The sequence below is a fragment of the Saccostrea cucullata genome, unplaced genomic scaffold (genome assembly GCF_032062105.1).
Source record: "Saccostrea cucullata isolate Sc308-1 unplaced genomic scaffold, CSIRO_AGI_Scuc_v1 ctg299, whole genome shotgun sequence".
In the NCBI taxonomy this organism is placed as follows: domain Eukaryota; kingdom Metazoa; phylum Mollusca; class Bivalvia; order Ostreida; family Ostreidae; genus Saccostrea; species Saccostrea cuccullata.
The window spans coordinates 168,056-189,739 of record NW_026924125.1 but is presented as its reverse complement, the minus strand read 5'-3'; the positions used below and the strand labels follow the sequence as shown (position 1 = coordinate 189,739).

At 33.5% G+C, this 21,684-nt stretch overlaps 2 protein-coding genes across 2 annotated transcripts; one reads left to right on the top strand and one right to left on the bottom strand.

Annotated features, from left to right (window-relative positions):
- Positions 1-5,564: 5,564 nt before the first annotated feature.
- On the bottom strand, positions 5,565-10,738 carry LOC134265818 (sodium-dependent glucose transporter 1C-like). The gene is made up of 4 exons (XM_062748031.1): positions 10,614-10,738; positions 8,120-8,391; positions 7,333-7,624; positions 5,565-6,885 (listed from the first exon to the last, which is right to left on the bottom strand). The coding sequence occupies exons 2-4, from the start codon at positions 8,375-8,377 to the stop codon at positions 5,804-5,806; spliced, it is 1,632 nt and encodes a 543-aa protein (XP_062604015.1). The 5' UTR covers positions 8,378-8,391; positions 10,614-10,738; the 3' UTR covers positions 5,565-5,803.
- Positions 10,739-10,899: 161 nt separating this feature from the next.
- Positions 10,900-21,323, top strand: LOC134265817 (PMS1 protein homolog 1-like). Its single transcript, XM_062748030.1, has 14 exons — positions 10,900-11,074; positions 11,452-11,737; positions 12,408-12,688; positions 14,550-14,672; positions 14,763-14,891; positions 15,252-15,995; positions 16,272-16,355; positions 16,706-16,790; positions 17,044-17,173; positions 17,502-17,708; positions 18,702-18,896; positions 19,167-19,291; positions 20,728-20,885; positions 21,127-21,323. Exons 1-14 carry the CDS (start codon positions 10,922-10,924, stop codon positions 21,310-21,312), a joined length of 2,886 nt encoding a protein of 961 aa, XP_062604014.1. The 5' UTR covers positions 10,900-10,921; the 3' UTR covers positions 21,313-21,323.
- The last annotated feature ends 361 nt before the right edge of the window (positions 21,324-21,684 follow it).

Here is a 21,684-nt window from a genome sequence, read left to right as displayed (position 1 = left end):
GATTTACATGCATATTTGGCCTCCTTAGCGTCAGACACGTCAGAGACAGATGCGCACGAGATTTGCATGCATATTAGGCCTCCTTAGCTTCTGACCTATCGACCTGCCTAATTTACATTCCGGCAGAATTATCAGGAAATAAACTCCGACAACTTTCAAAGAGTTATCACAGAGAAAAAAATAGAAATGGAAATATTATCTGATAAATACAGTTTCACGATTTGTAAACTATGGTTTACAATTCTTAACTATAGTTAACGATCGTAAATTATAGTTTGCAGACGTGAATCTATGTTTATCAACAAAATCTTTGTTAACGTTTTATTACAGACAGATAAACTTAGATTAGCATTCGTAAACTATAGTTAACAACCATTGAATATAGTTTTACAGATGAAAACTATACTTAACGAATCGTTAACTATAGTTTATTACGGTTTGTAAACTATAGTTTACAGTCGATAAACCTAGTTTATCAATTGTGAAACTATGTTTAGCTCATTTTTGTGAATTTGGCGTGCCATAGCAATACCCTCGGCGTCGGCGTCTCGGGTTAAGGTTAAGTTTTTTGGAGCAGTTTTCTTTTTAAGTACTTCTATGTCCTATATTGATTAGACATGCTTGGAAGATGTTTCTTTTTTGGAGCAGGTTAACATTTTTGGTGCAGTTTTTGGTGTAGGTCTCATTTCCGAGTAACTATAAGCCCTATGTTGACCAAACTTGCATGGATAGTACATCTAAGGATGCATACTACCAGACTTGCTTCGGATGCTGAATCTGGCCTACATTTTCCGGTTGAGTAAACAGGTTAAAGTTTTTTGTGCAGGTTTCATTTCCAAGTTACTATGAGCCCTATGTTGACCAAACTTGCATGGATTGTACATCGTAGGATGCATACTACCAGACTTGCTTCGGATGCTGAATCTGACCTATATTTTCCGGTTGAGTGAGCAGGTAAAAGTTTTTGGTGCAGGTTTCATTTCAAAGATACTTTGAGCCCTATGATGACTAAACTTGCATGGATGATACATCTTAGGATGCATGCTTCCAGACTTGCTTCGGATGCTGAATCTGACCTACATTTTCCGGTTGAGTGAACAGGTTAAAGTTTTTGGTACAGGTATCATTTCAAAGATACTATGAGTCCTATAATGACCAAACTTGCATGGATGATACATCTAAGGGTGCATTCTACTAGGCTGGCTTCGGATGCTGAATCTGACCTATATTTACTGGATTAGTGAAAAGGTTAGTTTTTTATACTGGTTTCATTTCCAAGTAACTTTGATCTCTCTGTTGAGCAAACTTGCATGGATGATACATCTTAGGATGCACACTAATGGACTTGCTTCAGATGCTGAATTCGACATACATTTTCCAGATAATGGACCTCGTAAAAGTTATTGGTGCAGGTCTATGGCACGCCAAATTCACAAAAATGAGCTAAACATAGTTTCACAGTTGATAAACTAGGTTTATCGACTGTAAACTATAGTTTACAAACCGTAAACTATAGTTAACAATTCGTTAACTATAGTTTTCATTTGTAAAACTATATTTAACGGTTGTTTACGAATGCTAATCTAAGTTTATCTGTCTGTAATAAAGCTTTAACAATAGATTTTGTTGATAAACATAGATTCACGTTTATAAACTATAATTTACAATCGTAAACTATAGTTAAGAGTTGTTAATCATAGTTTCACAAATCAAAACTATATTTATCAGTTAACAGTTAACTATAGTTAAGAGTTGTTAATCATAGTCTCACAAATCGAAACTATATTTATCAGTTAACAGTTAACTATAGTTAAAAGTTGTAAACTATAGTTTACAAATCGTGACACTGTATTTATCAGATAACTATGTTTTGCAATCGCAAATGATTGTTTTCGGTGTTAAATATAGTTTACGGTTGTGAAACATGGATTATCGCGTTAACTATGGTTTACAGATGTAAAATATAGATTAACGTTGTTAACTATAGTTTACAGTCCGTAAACTGTAGTTTACAACCGATAAACCTAGTTTATCGATTGTGAAACTATGATTAGCTCATTTTTGTGAATTTGGCGTGCCATACTATCAGTTAACTATAGTTAAAAGTTGTAAACTATAGTTTACAAATCGTGAAACTGTATTTATCAGATAATCTATGTTTTGCAATCGCAAATGATCGTTTTCGGTGTTAAATTTAAAGAGTTTACGGTTGTGAAACAGATTATCGCTTTAACTATGGTTTACAGATGTAAAATATAGATTAACGTTGTTAACTATAGTTTACAACCGATAAACCTAGTTTATCGATTGTGAAACTATGATTAGCTCATTTTTGTGAATTTGGCGAGCCATATATAGACTTTAAAGGACAGGGAAATGAAAAGTGATCTCTAAACTGATTGTGTGAAATCGGGTTCTTATTTGTTGTCAATGAAACGGTTCATTTAATCGGCAGGGGTCATGGGGATGGAAGGAGCTTTCACCTGTCTTTGATATCCTTCATTTCCACTGCTCTAAACAAAAAGTTTTAGACAATTACTTCATACTTATATCAAAATGTCTTGAAATTTTCTTTATACTGTTTTATGGACTTCAAATAAATAAATGTACATAATTGTAGCGACTTGGAACAATCTTTGTCATGATTGAATGAATTCTGATTGTTCAGATCAATGGCTTTCTTTTTTTTTCTTTTTACTTGTGAAAGTTCTGAATAAAAATAATTCAAGACTTTTTTGAACATTCCTCTTTCATTAATGATTAAATGAATTAATAACAAAAAAATGGAATTTCTTGAATTCTTTAATGCAAAATTAGCCAATCCAAATTTCTTGCGTATTCATCTGATAATTAATAGGATATACAACACACATATACTAAGATGGTAAAGTTTGTGTATATTTTCATTTGTACATTTGAATAATTAAATACCTTAATTCACAAATTATTTTTTCAAGTAGATAACTGTGACACAAAAGTTTCTCACTAATGAAATGTTTTACTTAGGTTTTTGATAAAATGAATTAATTCTAAAGTTTTCATTCTGCAATTACACTTACATAAGGCATTGAAACAATAAATACACTGTAATAATAATAATTAACAAATGCAACATACTTAACAAAATGCATTTAAAATACAACTATAAGCAACTGTAATGAACAATTAAAAAAATTAAACTTGGAACAATAAAATGGTTTTATTTTACAATGATGTGAAAGTGAAAGACCGTTGTTTTTATCACTAGTTTTGTAAGAACACATTTATTTTAATATACAACATCTGTGTCTTATGGGTATGACCAAACACACTTACTGAAAGAGACATGTAAGCTAGTGTTTAATATCTGGATTTATTTTTAAGTAGAAAACACTATAGTAGCAAAACAAAAAACAAAAAGAAAAAAGAATAAATTTTAATAGTAAATTTCATCATATATTTTACCTGTTTATTTCAGTACTAGTACTTATTAAAAGTCTTTGAACACTCCTTGATTAAAATGCAATTTAAAATAGCATATGTATACATGTATAAACTTACTGGTATTTGTTTAATACAAGCACTTGTAATTTCAACTTATTTGGTCACATTCTGTTATACATAATAATAATATTCATAAAATTCTCCAAATATCACAGTATTATACAACATATTACTAGTATAAGAACTGAATAGTAATCAAACAATAACTAAATGAACAAGAACCTCTTCACTTTAAGTATTGCCAAATCATTTTCATTGATGAAAGTGAATTAATTTATACAGCAATGAAATCTGTCACAGAAGCCACCTGTACATTACATATGAACAGTGGAGCCTCGTTTATCGGGACGCTTTGGTTCCCATTAATTTGTCCAGATATGTGAAGCGTCCGGATATCTGAATTACCCGTTAAGCAAGAACAAAGTAACTTTTAAAAATCCATTCCGATGAAACATCGTCCGGATACTGAAGCACCCGGATATCTGGCGTCCGGATATCTGAAGGTCCACTTTATACATGTATATGATGAGCAGAGATTGAGAAATAAATCTCGTCTAATCTGGACATCAATAGTAAGTTCCAAAGAAAAATATTTAGCCAGATAAGACAAGTTTCATTGTAAGATCATGAGCATGAAGATAAAATGTAATCCTATTTCTGCTAAGCAGAAAACATGCATGAGAGTAATAATTGAAAATGATCATGTATTTACATGTATTTTAAACATTGCTGTGGTCAAGTTGAAGTTTATTTAAACAATAAGATGTTTTCTTTGTTTGTTATTACTGGAATTAATGGAAGCAGCTGTTGCAGAAAAAAATACATAACCTGCGTAAGCGGGTTATATAAATTTCATTCCAGTAATAACAAACAAAGAAAGACATTTTATTGTTTATATTTATATCTGTTTAAATAATCATTTAAAGTAGGATTAAAAAGATTAATTGTTGTATTAATGATGCGAACGTCTTTATACGATTCATTGATGGAACAGCCACTGATCAAGAAATCTGTACAGGCGACATGCCGACTGTAGTTCATGCAGTGATTAACGCAATGGGTTTTCTTAAGAAATAAAGGAGAAAATATTCAGTGGATGTAAATATTCATGTTTGATGTTTATACTTGTATATTCATATTTACTGGAATGATAGAAACATGTCATTAATTTTATGCATTTTCTACTTTTATCATCATGATTGTTTTTATGAGAATAACCTTGTGTCCAGGTACACAGAGATGCAAAAAAAGCAAAAAGATAATAATACAATCTTCTGATCATGTTAAAAAAACATCCTCACAACCAAATCCATGGTCCAGTGCACAGTATACTACAGATGGTTCGCAATCTGATCTTTACACATTATAAGGATAGGTGTAATGACCTTATGTATTTATAGGTCTAACATTCTGAATATTGAAGGTCACCTTGACTAGATAAAAGGCATAAACTGTCATGACAAAAATATATACAAAGTCTGCTCACCAACTTCATTACCAAAAAGAAACTTTTTATAATAAAATTTCACAGAAACTTTAGGTTATATCCCTAGCTGTAAACATTTTGTACAATGTACCCAAGACTGAAAATACACTTGTACATTAAATTGCTTCAACTTAAAAAAAAATTATTTGAAGTAAAATTAAAAAAAAATAACATAATATACAACCTGAGACAGACCAAGCCATGGATAACTATTGATCCACAAGAAATAATAAAATCAAGGTATATCTGTAACTGGAATAAAATAGCAATAATATTTAATACAAATTAAATGTTTATCAGATACTGAAAAATATACATGTATTGATAACATTTAACAAAAAATTACTTTGGTCTTCAACATTTCTAAAAACTAAAGGGAATATATTAAGTTTTTGATATTTAAACATGCTTATAAATCTGGCTCCTGAAATCAATAATAATTTAATCACAAAAAAATGTCTTTAATCATTTTTAAAAACATAAAAGGAATAAATCTGCTCTCAATTTTGAAATGCTAGAAAATCATGCTAGGTTTATATACTTTCAAAGAATGAAAATTCATTTATATCACTTTATTGCTATTATAAAACTCCTTCAGTTTTGAAATCCAGAACGAATTTTAATTTAAAGCAGACACAATCTTTGCCTATTTCACTTTCAGCAATTATAATACTCTGACCTGCACTCATTAATTTGAAAATCCCAGAATGATATATTTCATTTTCAAAGATAGTCTCTGTTTACTTCACTATCAGAGACATAACTCCTTTGCTGATTTTGGAATTCAAAATAAAACTTTGCTGTTTTTGGAAACCCAGAAAAAAAAATTAATTTTCAGAGACGGTCTTCATTTATTTCACTTTCAGCAATAATACTCCTGTACTCATCTGGATCTTCTGAACGAATTTCAATTTTCACTTCCTTGAATGTGTTCTTGGGAAGTTTGATCCTATTAGCAATGGTCCATACCAAGAAAAACACCATTAACATTATTACAGATTCTCCTAACATGATGTAAGTGAACCACATTGGAGTGGAATTCTCCATCAAAAATCCTAGAATTATGGGATTTATCATCGACCCTGCAGAAGATGCAATGAGAAACAGTGAAGCGATAAACCCTGTCACAGGGAGAATGGAATCTTCCGTCCAAGAGAAAATAGAAGGGAAAATGATGGACATGGAAAATCCTATCAGTCCTGTAGAAATCCAAATTCCTTCATAAAACTTGAACTGGGCAGTCAGAAAAAATCCCAAGAATCCTATGAGTAGGAAAACACTAAGAATGAATATCATCCTCACAGGCTTAAAACTGCGAGCCAGGAATATGCCAAGAAATCTTCCAGCTGTGAAACTTGCCCAAAACACGGCAGTGACAACAGAAGCTATGTATTTGGTCCATTTTAACTCACTGACACAAAAAGTGGCAAGAAAATTATTAAATCCGTCTTCCATGGCACAATAGAGGCCCATTAACAGCATCATAATTATTAACACTAGGACCTTCATTCCGGTTGATAATTTCTCCACATTTCTTTCTTTATCGACCTCTTCGTCTTCAGACTTTTCTGTCTTTTTTTCAGTTGGTCTTTTTGATGTGCAAGCCATAACAAATAATGGGATGGTTGCCGTAACTGCAAGAAAAGACGCGATTGAAAAAGGAATAAATAATCTGGATTCTGTCCGAGGAACATCCCACTGTGTTGCATTGCTTAGATCTGTTGTGGTAGTTAGACTAGCATTTCCTATGATGTCACTGCTAGGTACTGAGTTGTTTTGAGGGTTTTCATCTGGAGCCAGAAATGGGGCAGTAACGAAAGGCGAAATTGCTCCCCCAATAGCAAAGGCAAAATGGATACTCTGCATGAATGATCTCCCATCAGCTCGCCATAGACTTATAAGAAGTGCATTACCAGCTACAAAAAATAATGGTGAAGAAAATAGGCAAAAATGTACAGATTTGTTTCATTCAATATATGCTGAAAGTCAGAAACTTGGCATATAGGTTATGGTCATACATATTTTTTGACAAATTTTCATGTATTCATATGTTAGATATATCGGTCGTCAATGTATGTTTCCGAGATATTTTTAGCACAAATTGTGCACACTTTGAGTTTACATATCCTGCATAAGTACAAAGTATATATATATATATAGATATGTAAAATATCAAAAAAAAAAATCCCTTGCCAATGTCACGAGTGACATACCTTAAATTATGAAAATAGTTTTCTACTAAATCCCTCTTGGAAAATTATGTTTCTTAAAAATATAACTTTATTGGCACTTGAAATAACTGTTAGTTTTACTAAGTAAAAAATAATATATATATCTTGACATGCATGATTATAAGTACTTACTTGTGTCTAGTCCTCCTCCTGCCATTCCTTTGAACACATGGATTCCAACCATCAGTTCATAAATAGAACACCATGGTATGAAAGCAACAATAACAGTCAAAGCCAAACTAAAACTAGACACACAATAGGTCTTCTCTCCTTTCATTTTGTCAAAAATTATTCCTGATATAATGGAACCCACAAGGTACCCCACCGAATGACCAGTCATGAATCCAGAGGCTTTTTTCAATGATGCATTTGTGATGATCCTTAGGTCCAATAAAGATGGACCAAACTGACCAATGGTCCAACCCTGTGGAGTAAAGATTACATTCATAATCAACAAAAATCTATGACCCAATGCTCACTAGTAATACCCCTGCTATTATATGGAATAATGCACTCTCATGTGAATATTCTGAAATTCAGTCAGAAAGACAAATGCATAAATTATACACAGAAAGTTGACATTGTATAAAAAAAAATTAATCCTATCACATGGCAAGTCTAATCAAGGCGTGTGTAAAATTTCAAGCATCTGTCATCAGATCAGTTACTGAGAAAAAGTGCAAAAAGAAATTTAGTACAGACAAATAGACAGACACACATGGGTAAAATAGTATAACCCCCTCTCCTTTGGAGCAGGGGGTATAATAAAACATAACCATCTTCATGCAAAAAAAAATGTAACATGACTAACATTCCATGCTTCAAATATCACCAGTCCCTCTACAGTTTTGAGAAAAAGAAAAAAAATATAAATAATTTTTTTTTTTTTAATTTCCACAATATAAATAATTTTACTTACTAGAACAAAGAAACTCCACATTATTCCAAGTGATATCAGATACTTTTCTCTGTAAATGGCATTGTTTTTGAGCTTGGTCATTATGCCCCCTTTTTTATCTTTTGAAGAAGTTGAGTGGTCCTGACAATTTTCGATGCCATTCTTCACAATCTGAACATCATCCCCATTGACCTCCTTCTCAGTAAAGGGAGTTTTTTCGTCATCACTGCTGGGCTCCGAGTTTTTATTCTGGTTGACTTCTTCAGTGGCCGACCCCATCTTGCCTCAGGTGTCTGGAAAAGTTTTGGTAGAAATAAGTGAATGTACATGTATGTATTTCCAGTCATAAAGACCTTACAATGTAAATACTCTTCAAAATCAACAAAAAACTATATTTTATGTTTGACAGATACTTGTACAATGTACTAGTTCATGCAAGTTTTAAAAGAGTGTTTTCACATTCTTGTCAATTAGATATTTCAACACTGTGTGGACAATTATAACTGTGTACTCTCTGTGAATTAAATACTAGCAGTACTGATCAACATTGTCCATGATGCCCTGGTGTTTATATATATTTACCTTCAGTTATATAACTTCCAATACATAACATCCTTCTGAGTTTTGCCCCAAGTACTATAGATTATAAATACCAAATTGAATACATGTATCTTTCTGTTACCGATGAATCTGACAACACCAATTCATATTTTTTTTTATATAAACTATTTTAATTCTTTATCAACAGGAAGGGAGAAATTTGTGCATGCCATTGGGTGGATCGTGAATCAAACCCCTGCATCACAAGTCAGGTGATCTACCTATAGTATTCTGAGATATGAAGGCCAATACCTGCAGCCCAACTATTACACTACATAACCCACATTTTTACAATATGACCCATATACAAATATAAACATTAAAGTTGTACAATATTTGTTATATTAATTCTTAGTTCTATAACTGTTACAGTGGACAATGTATTATATTAACTCGCGTGTATTTTATGCCTAGTGTTAAAATTTAAGCACAAAAAACTTAACGAATTTGGTCGTGAAGATCTGTTTAATTAATTACAAAATTTTGAATATCAACTTTAAGAGAGCATCCGACAATCGAAATTCTGAAACCACTCATTAAAGACTTGGATGTTTCTGCTGCGGTGTCGGGCTACTTTCGTTTTTGTTAGCTGCAGAAAGGCGCTGATATAAAAGTTCTAGATAAATAATAAGAGCTCGAAAGTATGACAAATGCATTTAGTTTTAACTCAGAAATCAATCATAATGATCGCTGCTCAAATAAAATTATAATGATTATTAATCAATTTGTAGTAGTTTCTCCAATTGCGGGTCACTCAATCTCGTGGCATGAACATCTCAAAATTATATGTACAAAACCATTCGACAACCATGTATTTACCTTGATTTTCAAAAGTATTCTTACTGGAAAATATTTTTTCTAAAAATTAAAATCGAGTTAACCCTTCAAATGCATCTTTTAAATAAATGAATTTAATTGTATTTATTTCTAATCCTAATACATTTTTTACATTCTGCATACTACAATTAAATGTTTTGTTGTAATTGTTTTAAAAATAATTTAAACATATTTCTGTGATTGTTTTACTTTTTTTCCAAGCTGCATCAATTGTTTTATGTTTCAACATCAGAAAAATCGCGTTCCGAAGCATTCCATGAATATTACACGACCGTGAAGTCACATGACCCTGAAATGGAGAAAATGATTTGTAACTGGGGAAGCTAGGCCTTGCTGAAATACCCCTGTAAATATTGTTCCCTTGTAGCTACTTTGAAAAACGAAGAGGTGCTTGGATGACTCACTATTTGTTCTTTCAATACATATATTGCATATTATTAAAATATAAATTTAACAGATTTGCAAAATATCAACGAAACACCCTGACATGACCCGGAATTCAATTGGCGACTTCACTGTATATGAATTTTAGAGCTGAATAAAAATTTTACATTAATCATTAATGTAGGTATGCATTTGTTTCCTATCGTCATAAATCATTACTTGTATGCCCTGAAGGGCCCCGATTGGAATTAATAAATCTTAATCTTATCTTATCTTATTATATTCAAAGGAATTTCATCTAACTCAGAAGTCTACAATTTATGTCATCTAAGGATGTTTATGACACTTTTAAGCTGACTTTTTACAGCTTGAGTATCCCTGACTTTTTATCATGGAAAACTTTTTTCATGACCCCCCCCCCCCCATTCGCACTAGATGTAGGCAAAAGCCTGGTTCACTTCTCTATAGAAGAGAATATCCCAATCACGTCCTATACAAAGTACATGTAGATCGTATATAGTTTTTAAAATATATTTTTATCGCCAGGAGCAAGTGTCTCGATGCCATATGATGTGACATTTCCTTTCACCAGTTCCCAGCATTGTGTTGTTAAAAAAAACACTTCAGTGAAAATATAGAGTTACTACAGGTATTTACAATGAGAAACCTGTTGACAAATATAAACTTACAATACCTTTACCACATGGACACCTGTTTAGGCTGTTAGCTTTCACAGAGCCAGAGGGTCAGCTCAGGCCAAATCGTCAGGCGGTAGGCCTAGTAGTAAAATGTCGAACCCGATCTATATTCTTAGATTCCTGATCGACGTCAAGGCCTAATAATTTATTTATGCAAGTGTGTCCAAATATTTTATTCTACAAAATTGTACCCCCAAAATCAAACAAAAACATGACTTACAAATAGTAAACAGCAAATAAATATTTTTGAGGATCGGCTTGTTTTACTTTCGGTTTTTTGAAACGCGCGTTTTCTACTTTCGATATGACTGATTTGAGAGGATCGATGCATGAACTTCCCAGAGAGACGATTCGTCTCCTTGGAAGCTCACAAGTGATAACATCAGTATATAGCGTCGTGAAAGAGCTTGTAGAGAATTCACTTGACGCAGGTGCCACGTCTTTAGAGCTGCGTTTGGTAAGCATGACAGTCATTGACATTGTAATCAGGTAATGTCTAATGATCGGATTTCGAATTATACACTGCAAAGTAAAGAGTTCTAATCTAATTATGAATCTCGTGTTTGTCAAAAAACTCAATTTGTCATTTTCTTAATGACCAAATAACGTGTTAATTTAATCTGAGATTCCTCTGACTCTAACCCCTTGACATGTGTCACAAAAATATAAAAAGCAGAGGAGTCTTGGATGTGTTAAACTGAGAGGGTCTAGGGAATCTCATAAAAATTGTATTGAGGCAGAGGAAGGAGAAAATAAAATAGTACAACATCTTAAAACTCAACAGCAACTGAGATGTGATTGTGATAAAAGTCTTTTGTTTTGAATTTACTTTAGGAAAACTATGGTTTGGATAAAATTGAACTTAGAGACAATGGTTCAGGAATACCAACCGCAGATGTCCCATTGGTAGCCAAGAAGTACCACACCTCTAAAATCAGCAGCTTCTCAGACCTGGAGGATCTAGTGACCTACGGCTTTAGAGGTGAGGCCCTGGGGTCACTCTGTACCGTATCCAACCTGTCAATCACCACTAGGACAAAGGACGAGGAAATCAGCACCACCTACAGTTATAATTACCAAGGGCAGATAACTTCATCTCGACCAACCCATCTTGGAAAAGGTGTGTGTATTGTTTTGTTTGAGGGCAAATTTACAACTGAGACTGATGCCCTGTTCACACGGAGAGTTTAATTCGAATTAAACGTAAAGTTACTGCGAATTAGCTTCGCTTAGCGTTCACACGGAGAATTTAATGCAAATTAGTTTAATTCGAATTAGTTTACTGCGCATTACATTACTTCGCATTAGCTCCGTATGAACGCTAAGCGAAGCTAATTCGAATTAAATTTTGAGGCATGCGTAATAACAAAATTAGGTCAAATCCACATGTCCGTGGTCAGCTTGAAGTATTTGTGCTATTTTTGAGTGAAAAACTAAGGTAAATTGTGTTAATCCCAAAAATGTATGTACAGACACTGTAACATTATGTCAAATGCATCTGCTCCTGCATAAGGTGACGTGATTTGCAAATGACATCATAATAGCCTTACTGACGCCTGGCCGTAGAAGTAGAATTTAATTCGCATTACTTTACTTCGCATTCGCTGTCGTGTGAACGCAATTTAATTCGCATTATTTTGATTCGCATTAGTTTACTTTGCATTAATTTACTGCGAATTAAACTCGTCGTGTGAACAGGGCATGAGTTGATATCTGGAATGTTTAAGATATACCGTATAGCGGTAGCAAAACATGGAATCAAATTCAATTTTCAAAGATATATTTTACAGGTACAACTATCACTGCCTTTAACTTGTTTAAGAATCTACCAGTTAGGAGACAGTTTTACAACACAAACAAGAAAAAGAAAGATGAGTTAAAACGCATTGAGGACCTTCTTCTGTCTTACGGAATTATATTCCCCTCAGTGCGGATCAATATACGACACAACAAAGATGTCGTCTGGCAGAAAAATCCTGTGTCAGATCTCAAGACCGCCATATTTGAAACTCTTGGAAATGTTGTTGGGAATAACCTTCAGAAAAAGGAGCTTGTTCTGGAATTTCCAAAGGTATATATGTAAAGGTGTTGGATGTTACTTTCTTTCGGTGGGTAGTCATGAATTAATACAAATAAGGCCTTGCTGTTACATGTATGGAATTCTCTTAAAACTATACACCAATGTGACTTAAATAAGAGTGAATTCTATCTTATATCATAAAAAATATTTGAACAAATTTTCTGAACAAGCTTCAAAATTTAAAACCTCCATGGCACGCATTGATTACTTATTTTCATTCTTTTCTAAAAATACTGTACTTACTTACTTATCCTCTTCGTGCCCTGGAGGACGCATGAGGCAGTGAAAAAATTAGAGATGTGCGATTTTATCGGTATACAGGTATATCGCGATTTTTTGTTGCGTGATACGTATGGTGATACGGAGACCTAAATACCGGTCTTAAGGCACATATTATAAAGTCCAGAGATTATTCATTTATTTGTTCAATCTTTCAAATTACAATTACAGAAAGTATAAAAAATGTAGTAAAAAGTGAAAAGAACAGCATCTTACCGTCCAACATAATTGATTTTATATGCATAAAAATTTCAAGAAAGTAAAATTTTGTTTTTCTAGCATATTTTTAGCTCTACTGGTCAGAGACCAGAAGAGCTTATGCGATAGTAATGCGTCCGTCGTCCGTCCGTCTAGCTGTCTGTCTGTCTGTAAACAATTTTTCAAAATGCTACTCCTCCTACAGTTTTGGTCCGATTTCAATATAACTTGGCATACAAATAGACTACACTAAGATACATAATTCTGTGCATCGGTTTTTGATTTCAATGAACGGTGTTGCCGTGGTTACTAAAAATAGAAATTTCTGTGAAATTCTTTCAAAATGCTACTCCTCCTACAGTTTTGGTCCGATTTCAATATAACTTGGCACACAAGTAGACTACACTAAGATACATAATTCTGTGCATCGGTTTTTGATTTCGATGAACGGTGTTGCCATGGTTACTAAAAATAGAAATTTGTGTGAAATACTTTTAAAATGCTACTCCTCCTACAGTTTTGGTCCGATTTCAATATAACTTGGCAAACAAGTAGACTACATTAAGATACATAATTCTGTGCATGGGTTTTTGATTTTCGATGAACGGTGTTGCCGTGGTTACTAAAAATAGAAATTTCTATGAAATTCTTTCAAAATGCTACTCCTCCTACAGTTTTGGTCCAATTTCAGTATGACTTGGCACACAAGTAGAGTACACTAAGATACATAATTCTGTGCATCGGTTTTTGATTTCGATAAACAGTTTTGCCGTGGTTACTAAAAATAGAAATTTTTGTGAAATTCTTTCAAAATGCTACTCCTCCTACAGTTTGGTCTGATTTCAGTATAACTTGGCACACAAGTAGACTACACTAAGATACATAATTCTGTGCATCGGTTTTTATTTCAATAAACGGTGTTGCCATGGTTACTAAAAATAGAAATTTTTGTGAAATTCTTTCAAATTGCTACTCCTCCTGCAGTTTTGGTCTGATTTCAATATAACTTGGCACACAAGTAGACTATACTAAGATACATAATTCTGTGCATTGGTTTTTATTTTGATGAGTGGCAAGGATCATTTTTCTATTTATTGCTGATTTAAAGTCTCAAGTCCCAACTGCTACTTTTCTCTTCCTTTGTTTTAAGTATAAACCAGTAGAGCTACAGTCTCGACAGAGACTTCTGGTTTAGAAAAATAATGACTTTTCATATGAAATCATTGTAAAAACTGCTTTTAAAAATATCATGATATAATCGTGATATTGTGGGGAAAATCGTGATATATCGCGATACGAAATGTGTGGCGATACCCATCCCTAGATAAAATACTGTTACAGTAATAACATATTAATTTATTTGAAAACTTCATAGGTGGAAATGGAGCTGTATTTACCCTCTGTGGGATGTGAGTGGGCGTCAGTGTCACGCAGTGTTAACGACAGAAGCTTCGTGTTTATAAACCAGAGACCAGTCCACCATAAAGAGATTGAAAAGGTGATAACACAACACTGAAATGAGGAATGATTAATGTTTTCTTCTAGGAAAATTCTTGTTTAATTTAGAGTTTTTCTTTTTTTCTGTAAGATGATCAGAAGTTACCTTGGCTTGGAGAAGGGTAGATACCCAGTGTTTATCATTTCTGTAGTGATTCCACCCTCTGATCTAGATGTCAATGTAGAACCTAACAAAACTAGGGTCTTCCTACACAAACAGGTAGGACATTGCTGGTAATCCTTAAAACTGAGTGTGCAGGAGGGAGGGGCATTTTTGTTGTTAAAAAAAATCATTATTTACCTGAAGTTGTGTAGGACAGATATTTTGTCATGTATATATATTTAACCAAATTCAATTCATCAAATAATGAGATTATTACCTAAATATATCAAAGCAGTTAGCTGCATTAAATTGTTTTTATAACACTCATAATAGTATTAACTTTCACATTTTGACAAAATTTGGTGATATACACTTATACAGTCACTTTGTTGATTGGAAGGTTAGCCATAAACCTCTTGTCAACATACCTGTTTGAGATAAAAGGGTGATTTTTGAGGGTTTTTTCCCCAATTCTAGGAAGCTGTTTTGGAACTCTTGGAGGAATATCTGAAAAACACATACGATCCAGCAAAGCAGTGCAATAAAGAAAATAAAAGGTTTTTTGTAGAAAATGGACAACTTGATGAACCTTCTGTCACAATTTCTAAGAAACAAGACCTTGAAAACAAGGCCAGAAGTACTCCCATGGTAACCACAAATCCCCAGGTCAAGGTCATATCCATGGAAGACATTAGTGTACTTGATGAGTCCCTTCCTGTGATTAGAGTTACTCTACCAGGAGGAGGAAAAAATGATGAAAGTCAGCTTGATAAAGTTGCTAATGTGACTAATGAAAATGAACCAGGTCAAGCCAAAAGATCTGAAAGTCCAAACCTGTCAAGCGCTCAGGAACTACAAACTGAGGGACCAGCTCCAGAATCCCATTCTTTTGGAGAAGTTGACACAATGGAAACCTCAGGTGATAGATTCAATGAACAGACTTCAGTTGTGACAGATGGCTTAGATGTGCCTGTGATATCATTTGATGTGGTGACCCCAGATGACACCAAGGAGAGGTCAAATGTCATTTCACAAAACAATGAATTAACTGATGATTCCTTATCAGAACTTTTGTCATCTTGGCCAGAAACTAAAGAGCAGACAGGAAGTGAACCAGATATGGGTGTTATGGAAAACCACAGTAAAGAACCTACTGCACCCAGTGGAGAGCAATGGAGCAAAGGTCAAGGGTTAAAAAGCTCAAGTGGAGAAGTCATTGAGGTAAATTTCACTGCAAGGTCTAAAATGATTTTTAGAATGATATTCTTATGATTTCTTACTGATAGTGATTATAGTAAGTTGGATATATTTTATGTTTTCGATGCAGGCTTTTTTCATGCATTCATTGAAATTCATTGTAAACTTGCTTGCAAAAACATGATATTATCATGATATTTGCGAGGGAAAATTATGATATATCTCGATATGAAATTTTGACAAAACCCATCCTTAATATATAAAATTGTCCTTAAAGAATTTTTTTTTTCTTTTTTTTAGCCTGTGAAGATTCTAAATTGTGGGAAACGCCCCCTTTCCCCTGAGAGTGGAAATTCGCCCCCAAAGAAGAGGAGATCTTTAGAGGTATATGAAAGATAAATGTAATTCTATTTACATTCATTAAGGGTATATGTGTAGTTTCTTAATTAACTTTACTGTTTATATTAAAAAAAATAATGATATTGTGACTATAAACAAGGAAATGAACTGTGACAAGATTGTGACATTGAATTACATTAATAAAACCTGATAATGAAACAAGTCTCTATATATATACCGGGTACATGTATATTTTATTGGGCACATGCAGTATCCATACAGTGAAACAAAATGACTGTTTAAATGAAAAACTTGAAACTTTCATTAAATAACTAAGATTTCTTTTAACAGACAGATATATTAGTTAAGTGTCATTTCGATTTCTTCTTTTTCAGATTATTTTTGATGACAAGAATTCATTTTCAACTCCCCAGAAAGGAAATGCCTTTAAACTTTTTGCGAAAAAGATGACTCCAAAAGGTATATAATATTTATTTTATACATGTATATTAATTTATACCTATTTTATAATTGCTTATCTTGTTGTTCATCTTGAGTGCTTCATATAAAATTCACTCATGACATTGTATCTATTTAGAAGATCTGACACATATGATATACATGTATGCAGTGTTGTTGTTTTTAAATGCTTTCTATCCTTAAATAGAGAAATTTAGCACATTACAAGTTTTAAATATGAACAGTATTATATGCTAATTCAATTTTTCTCTAGTTATCACAGCTAACCCAAACTGCTCTGGAAACAGAATAACAGAATTGATCAGAGAAGCCTGGGACAATCTTACTGTTTCTGAGAGAACAACCTATGAGCTCAGAGCTGGCGCACAAGCCGCAGAGAAAGGGTGAGCTGTTTACAAGATGGAAAATTCTCTATTCTAAATCTTACTGATCTGGGCCATTTTTTACAAGAACGCATGACTAAGACCAAAATTCAATTCTGAATAAAACTTGCTTATTGACAGTAATATATTGACAATGGTTTTAATTTTTTTTAAAGGGATTTAGTTATGTTTACAATAGGAATTTTTAACAGAATAACTAATTTTGCAAAATCTTACAATATGTTTGGAATAATTTAATACATGTGCATATTATGTGCAATCAAAACAATATGCTTAAATCATTGATTCATAATTTAGTTACATGTAAGATATCACATTATAATTTTAGTGGAACAAAGCCATTGTTAAACCAGAGCTTGAAGCACAAAGTTCAGAACAGCAAGCTTCAGAGAACTCCGACAATAAAAGAGCAGTTATTGAAGACAGCTCGTAAACATGGTACCTCCCCAGAAAGTCTGATTCCAAGGAAGGAGAAGGCATTACCTTTCAGCCTCCAGAAGCTTAAAGAGACGTTCTCATCATGTCTTACAGCCAGGTTATTGCAAACAAGATTTTGTAAATCTTTAGCAAAACAGATAATCTAACGCCCTATTCACACGGAGAGTTTTATTCGCAGTAAATTTATGCAAAGTAAACTAATGCTAATTGAAATAATGCGAATTAAATTGTGTTCACTTTTAACAACTGAAGCGAAGTAAACTAATGTGAATAAAAATTTTATTTCTAAATAAGGCTATTCAGTAAACCTACAGTATTATGACGTCATTTGTAAATCACTTATTGTATGCAGAGCAGTTCAATTTGACATAATAGACGACTTTCACATTTACAAAAGTTATTCCCCTTCGCGGGGTCAATCCGGGGTCAACCAGCGTAAGACGCTGTTTTCCTTCAATAACCTTACCAACTTTATGGGTCAGAATCCTAGAAATAAAATCTTTATGAATATGATCATTATGTTTTTCATGTTGCCCCATACTCTGGCAATACAGGTACAAATCAAAATTGTCATATAACGTTTGAATTTTAAAAATATTAACTGGTAAGTTACAAAGGACAAAGAGGGTAAAATGAGCGTTACGCCGACAACGGGAGATAACTCTCAGGAATGTGAAATTCGTCTATAATCATAGTGACTGTATGTACTTTAGTGATTAACATAATTTTCTGTTAATTTCCAACCATAAATAGCATAGAAACCTAAATCTAGGCACCGAAATGTGGCCTGTGACTAAATTTTGGTCTTACGCATGTGTCAAAATTTAATTTGAATTTTAGGAAAACTGTTTCTTTCTGCATATATCTTTGAAATTTAAATTCACCAAAGGAGTTGTGATTTATCTCTTTTATAATTGATAGTTATATTTTATAATCTGTAATGCATGATCATTTAAAAAAAATCTGAAGGTCTATTTGGCAAATATAAGTTCATAAATCAGAGAGGAAGATAATTTTTGTTGACACTGCACAATAGTGTCATACACAATACAACATGCAGGATGTTTACTTTCATCATTTTTTTATTCAGTCAAATGGCAGACACACAATGCTGGGAACTGATTGGTCCTCTGAAGTCATGTGGTATTTGGACATGTTACCATGACTACAAAATCCACATCTTAAATCCACATCGTGTGCATGAGACAGTTTTATACCACCGACTAATGAGGGACCATGTTTTACCCACAGAACCACTGGAACGACCAATCAAAATCACTCCAGAGTAAGTAAAACGTAGTGAAGATCGAGTTGTTAATGGGCTACTGCAGTCGAAAAATGCAGAATTTCAAGAATATTGTGAATTATAAATTAATTTTAAGCTCACCTTGATGGGATTTGTGTTTGCAATTAATGCTCCAAGATTGGATAACTCTTCTTAATTGTTCTTTTAAAAGGAGATAACTGGTTACAATGATGGCCAAAAACACATTTATGTTAATAAATGCTAGTTCATATAAGAATCCATCTTTATTATATTTTTTTTAACTTCCAGATTGTTAGGCAGTCTCTGGGAAACCTTTAGGGAGCTAGCTGTTCAGTACAGAACATCAGAGATGTACCCAGTCCTCAGGGATAACAGGTTCACAAGTAATGGAATCAACATCAAACTCTTCTTTGGTATGAGCAAAATTATCTATAAATTATGATTTATGTGAGTCTGGTCAAACATTAATATTAAAAGCTGGGTTAAGAATTTGCTTTGAACATTTTTAGCTCACCTGAGCCGAAGGCTCAAGTGAGCTTTTCTGATCACATTTTGTCTGTAGTCCGTCTGTCTGTCTGTCTGTAAAACTTTTCACATTTTCCACTTCTTCTCAAGAACCGCTGGGCCAGTTTCAACCAAACTTGCCAGAAAGCATCCTTGGGTGAAGGGGATTCAATTTTGTTCAAATGAAGGGCCACGCCCTCATTCAAGGGGAGATAATTGGGAATTAATAAAAGTTTGGTGACATGTTTGAAAAATCTTCTTCTCAAGAACCACTGTGCCAGGGAAGCTGAAACTTATATGGAAGCATCCTTAAGTTTTACATAGAAATATATAGGAAAATTCTTTAAAAGTCTTCTTCTCAAGAACCACTGTGCCAGGAAAGCTGAAACTTATATGGAAGCATCCTCAGGTAGTGTAGATTCAAGTTTGTTCAAATCATGACCCCCTGGGGTAGGGCGGGGCCACAATGGCCGACCAAAGTTTTACAAAGAAAGATATAGGAAATTTTTTTAAAAATCTTCTTCTCACGAACCACTGTGCCAGGAAAGATGAATCTTATATGGAAGTTTCCTCAGGTTGTGTAAATTCATTTTTGTTCAGATCATGACCCCAGGGGGTAGGGCGGGGCCACAGTGGACGACCAAAGTTTTACATAAAAATATATAGGAAAATTCTTTAAAAATCTTCTTCTCAAGAATAGTAAAGCCATAATTGACCACATTTATATGGAAGCATCCTCAGGTAGTGTAGATTCAAATTTGTTCAAATCATGACCCCCGGGGGTAGGGGCGGGGCAGGGCAAAAATGGCCAGCCAAAGTTTTACATAGAAATATATAGGAATTTTTTAAAAAATCTTCTTCTCAAAAATTGCAATGCCATAATTGATCATGTTTATATGGGAGCATCCTCATGTAGTGTAGATTCAAGTTTGTTCAAATCATAACCCTGGGGGTAGGGCGGGGCCACAATGGCCAACCAAATTTTTTGCATAGAAATATATAGGAAAATTGTTAAAAATTTCTTCTCAAGAATAGCGAAGCCATGATTGGTCATGGGACTACGTTTGGATTTAAACTTTTCAATAATAAACCAATTTTTAATTTTTCCTCGCCACAGTGCTCAGGTGAGCGATGTGGCCCATGGGCCTCTTGTCTTAAAGTTGTTACAGGGTAATTTTTTCCCCATACACATGTTAGTTGAGAAGAAAGCTATATGTTTTCACTCATTTTTTTCTCTGCAAAATTATAAATGGATTTCAGTGAAATCATTGAAAAAGGTGTGAGTCCTGACTCCTGAACAAAGAATAAGCCATTGATTTGATATTTATCTTTGTTGATTTTGCAGATGCCAATGATGATGTACAGGCTGAGTTATCTTCCTTGTCTCCATGTATTCCTACGTATGGGATAGACGACCTTAAGGAGATTCTGGAACTGATACACAACACAGGGGCAGATTCCATCCTGAGGTCACGACCCCTCAAGGTCATCAATTATCTCAAGGTATTCATGGTTTTTTATGCTATGTTAAAGATCAATATCACAAGATATTAGTGAATCAACACCATCCCACCTCCTAAAAAAATATAGGTTCCACTTGAGAATAAAGGTAACTTTTATAAAATATGAGTATTCCATAATTTATCATTAAAATGAATTTTCAAGCAAATGAGAACATTCCAAATTTAAGGAAAATGCCTCTTTAGTTGTTAGTTATTAAAACTCAGTTTACTTTTTTCTGCAGTCAGAAGCAGTGAGGATGGCCAGACAGTTGCCACGACAGCAAGACTATGATGACATGCAGGACCTCTTGAGTCAAGTTCGAGATCTATTACCAAAGGGCTGCTACTCTTGTCTTCATGAAAGACCCTTTTTATATGCAGTTTATGACATGAGTTCTCTGCCTTTAACACAGTACTCGCAGTCATAGTGGGAAATATAATAAAGAATAAATAACATTAATTAGATGGTTTTAATGGAAGAAAAAACACAATAAACTTTTCACTTATTGGCAATCTAGCTTCATTATTTTTGGAAACATACCTGATATTCATGGATTGAAAGTTAAAGTAATCATACCCAATAAATAATGTGTGTACGAGGGGTTATCAAAAAGTTCGTGGACTAGCGTCATAAAATTAAAACCGCTTTAGGCACATCAATGAATTTTAAAATATCCAGTTAGCATCATCTTTTCTATCTAAAGAATAAACCATAAATCATAAATTTTATTTTTTAATAAATTAGTAATGTTTTTATAAGCAAAGGTATGTCCAGGCGGTGCAACCTCGTACACGACGTT

What these genes read in the sequence shown, in the direction of transcription:
- LOC134265818 (XM_062748031.1), bottom strand. Translation starts at nt 8,377, where the DNA reads ATGGGGTCGGCCACTGAAGAAGTCAACCAGAATAAAAACTCGGAGCCC. An exon ending in TGTGGAGTTTCTTTGTTCTA is followed by an intron (nt 7,625 to 8,119) that starts GTAAGTAAAATT and finishes TTTACTCCACAG; the next exon opens with GGTTGGACCATTGGTCAGTT. An exon ending in AGGAGGAGGACTAGACACAA is followed by an intron (nt 6,886 to 7,332) that starts GTAAGTACTTAT and finishes TATTTTTTGTAG; the next exon opens with CTGGTAATGCACTTCTTATA.
- LOC134265817 (XM_062748030.1), top strand. Translation starts at nt 10,922, where the DNA reads ATGACTGATTTGAGAGGATCGATGCATGAACTTCCCAGAGAGACGATT. An exon ending in CGTCTTTAGAGCTGCGTTTG is followed by an intron (nt 11,075 to 11,451) that starts GTAAGCATGACA and finishes AATTTACTTTAG; the next exon opens with GAAAACTATGGTTTGGATAA. An exon ending in ACCATAAAGAGATTGAAAAG is followed by an intron (nt 14,673 to 14,762) that starts GTGATAACACAA and finishes TTTTTCTGTAAG; the next exon opens with ATGATCAGAAGTTACCTTGG.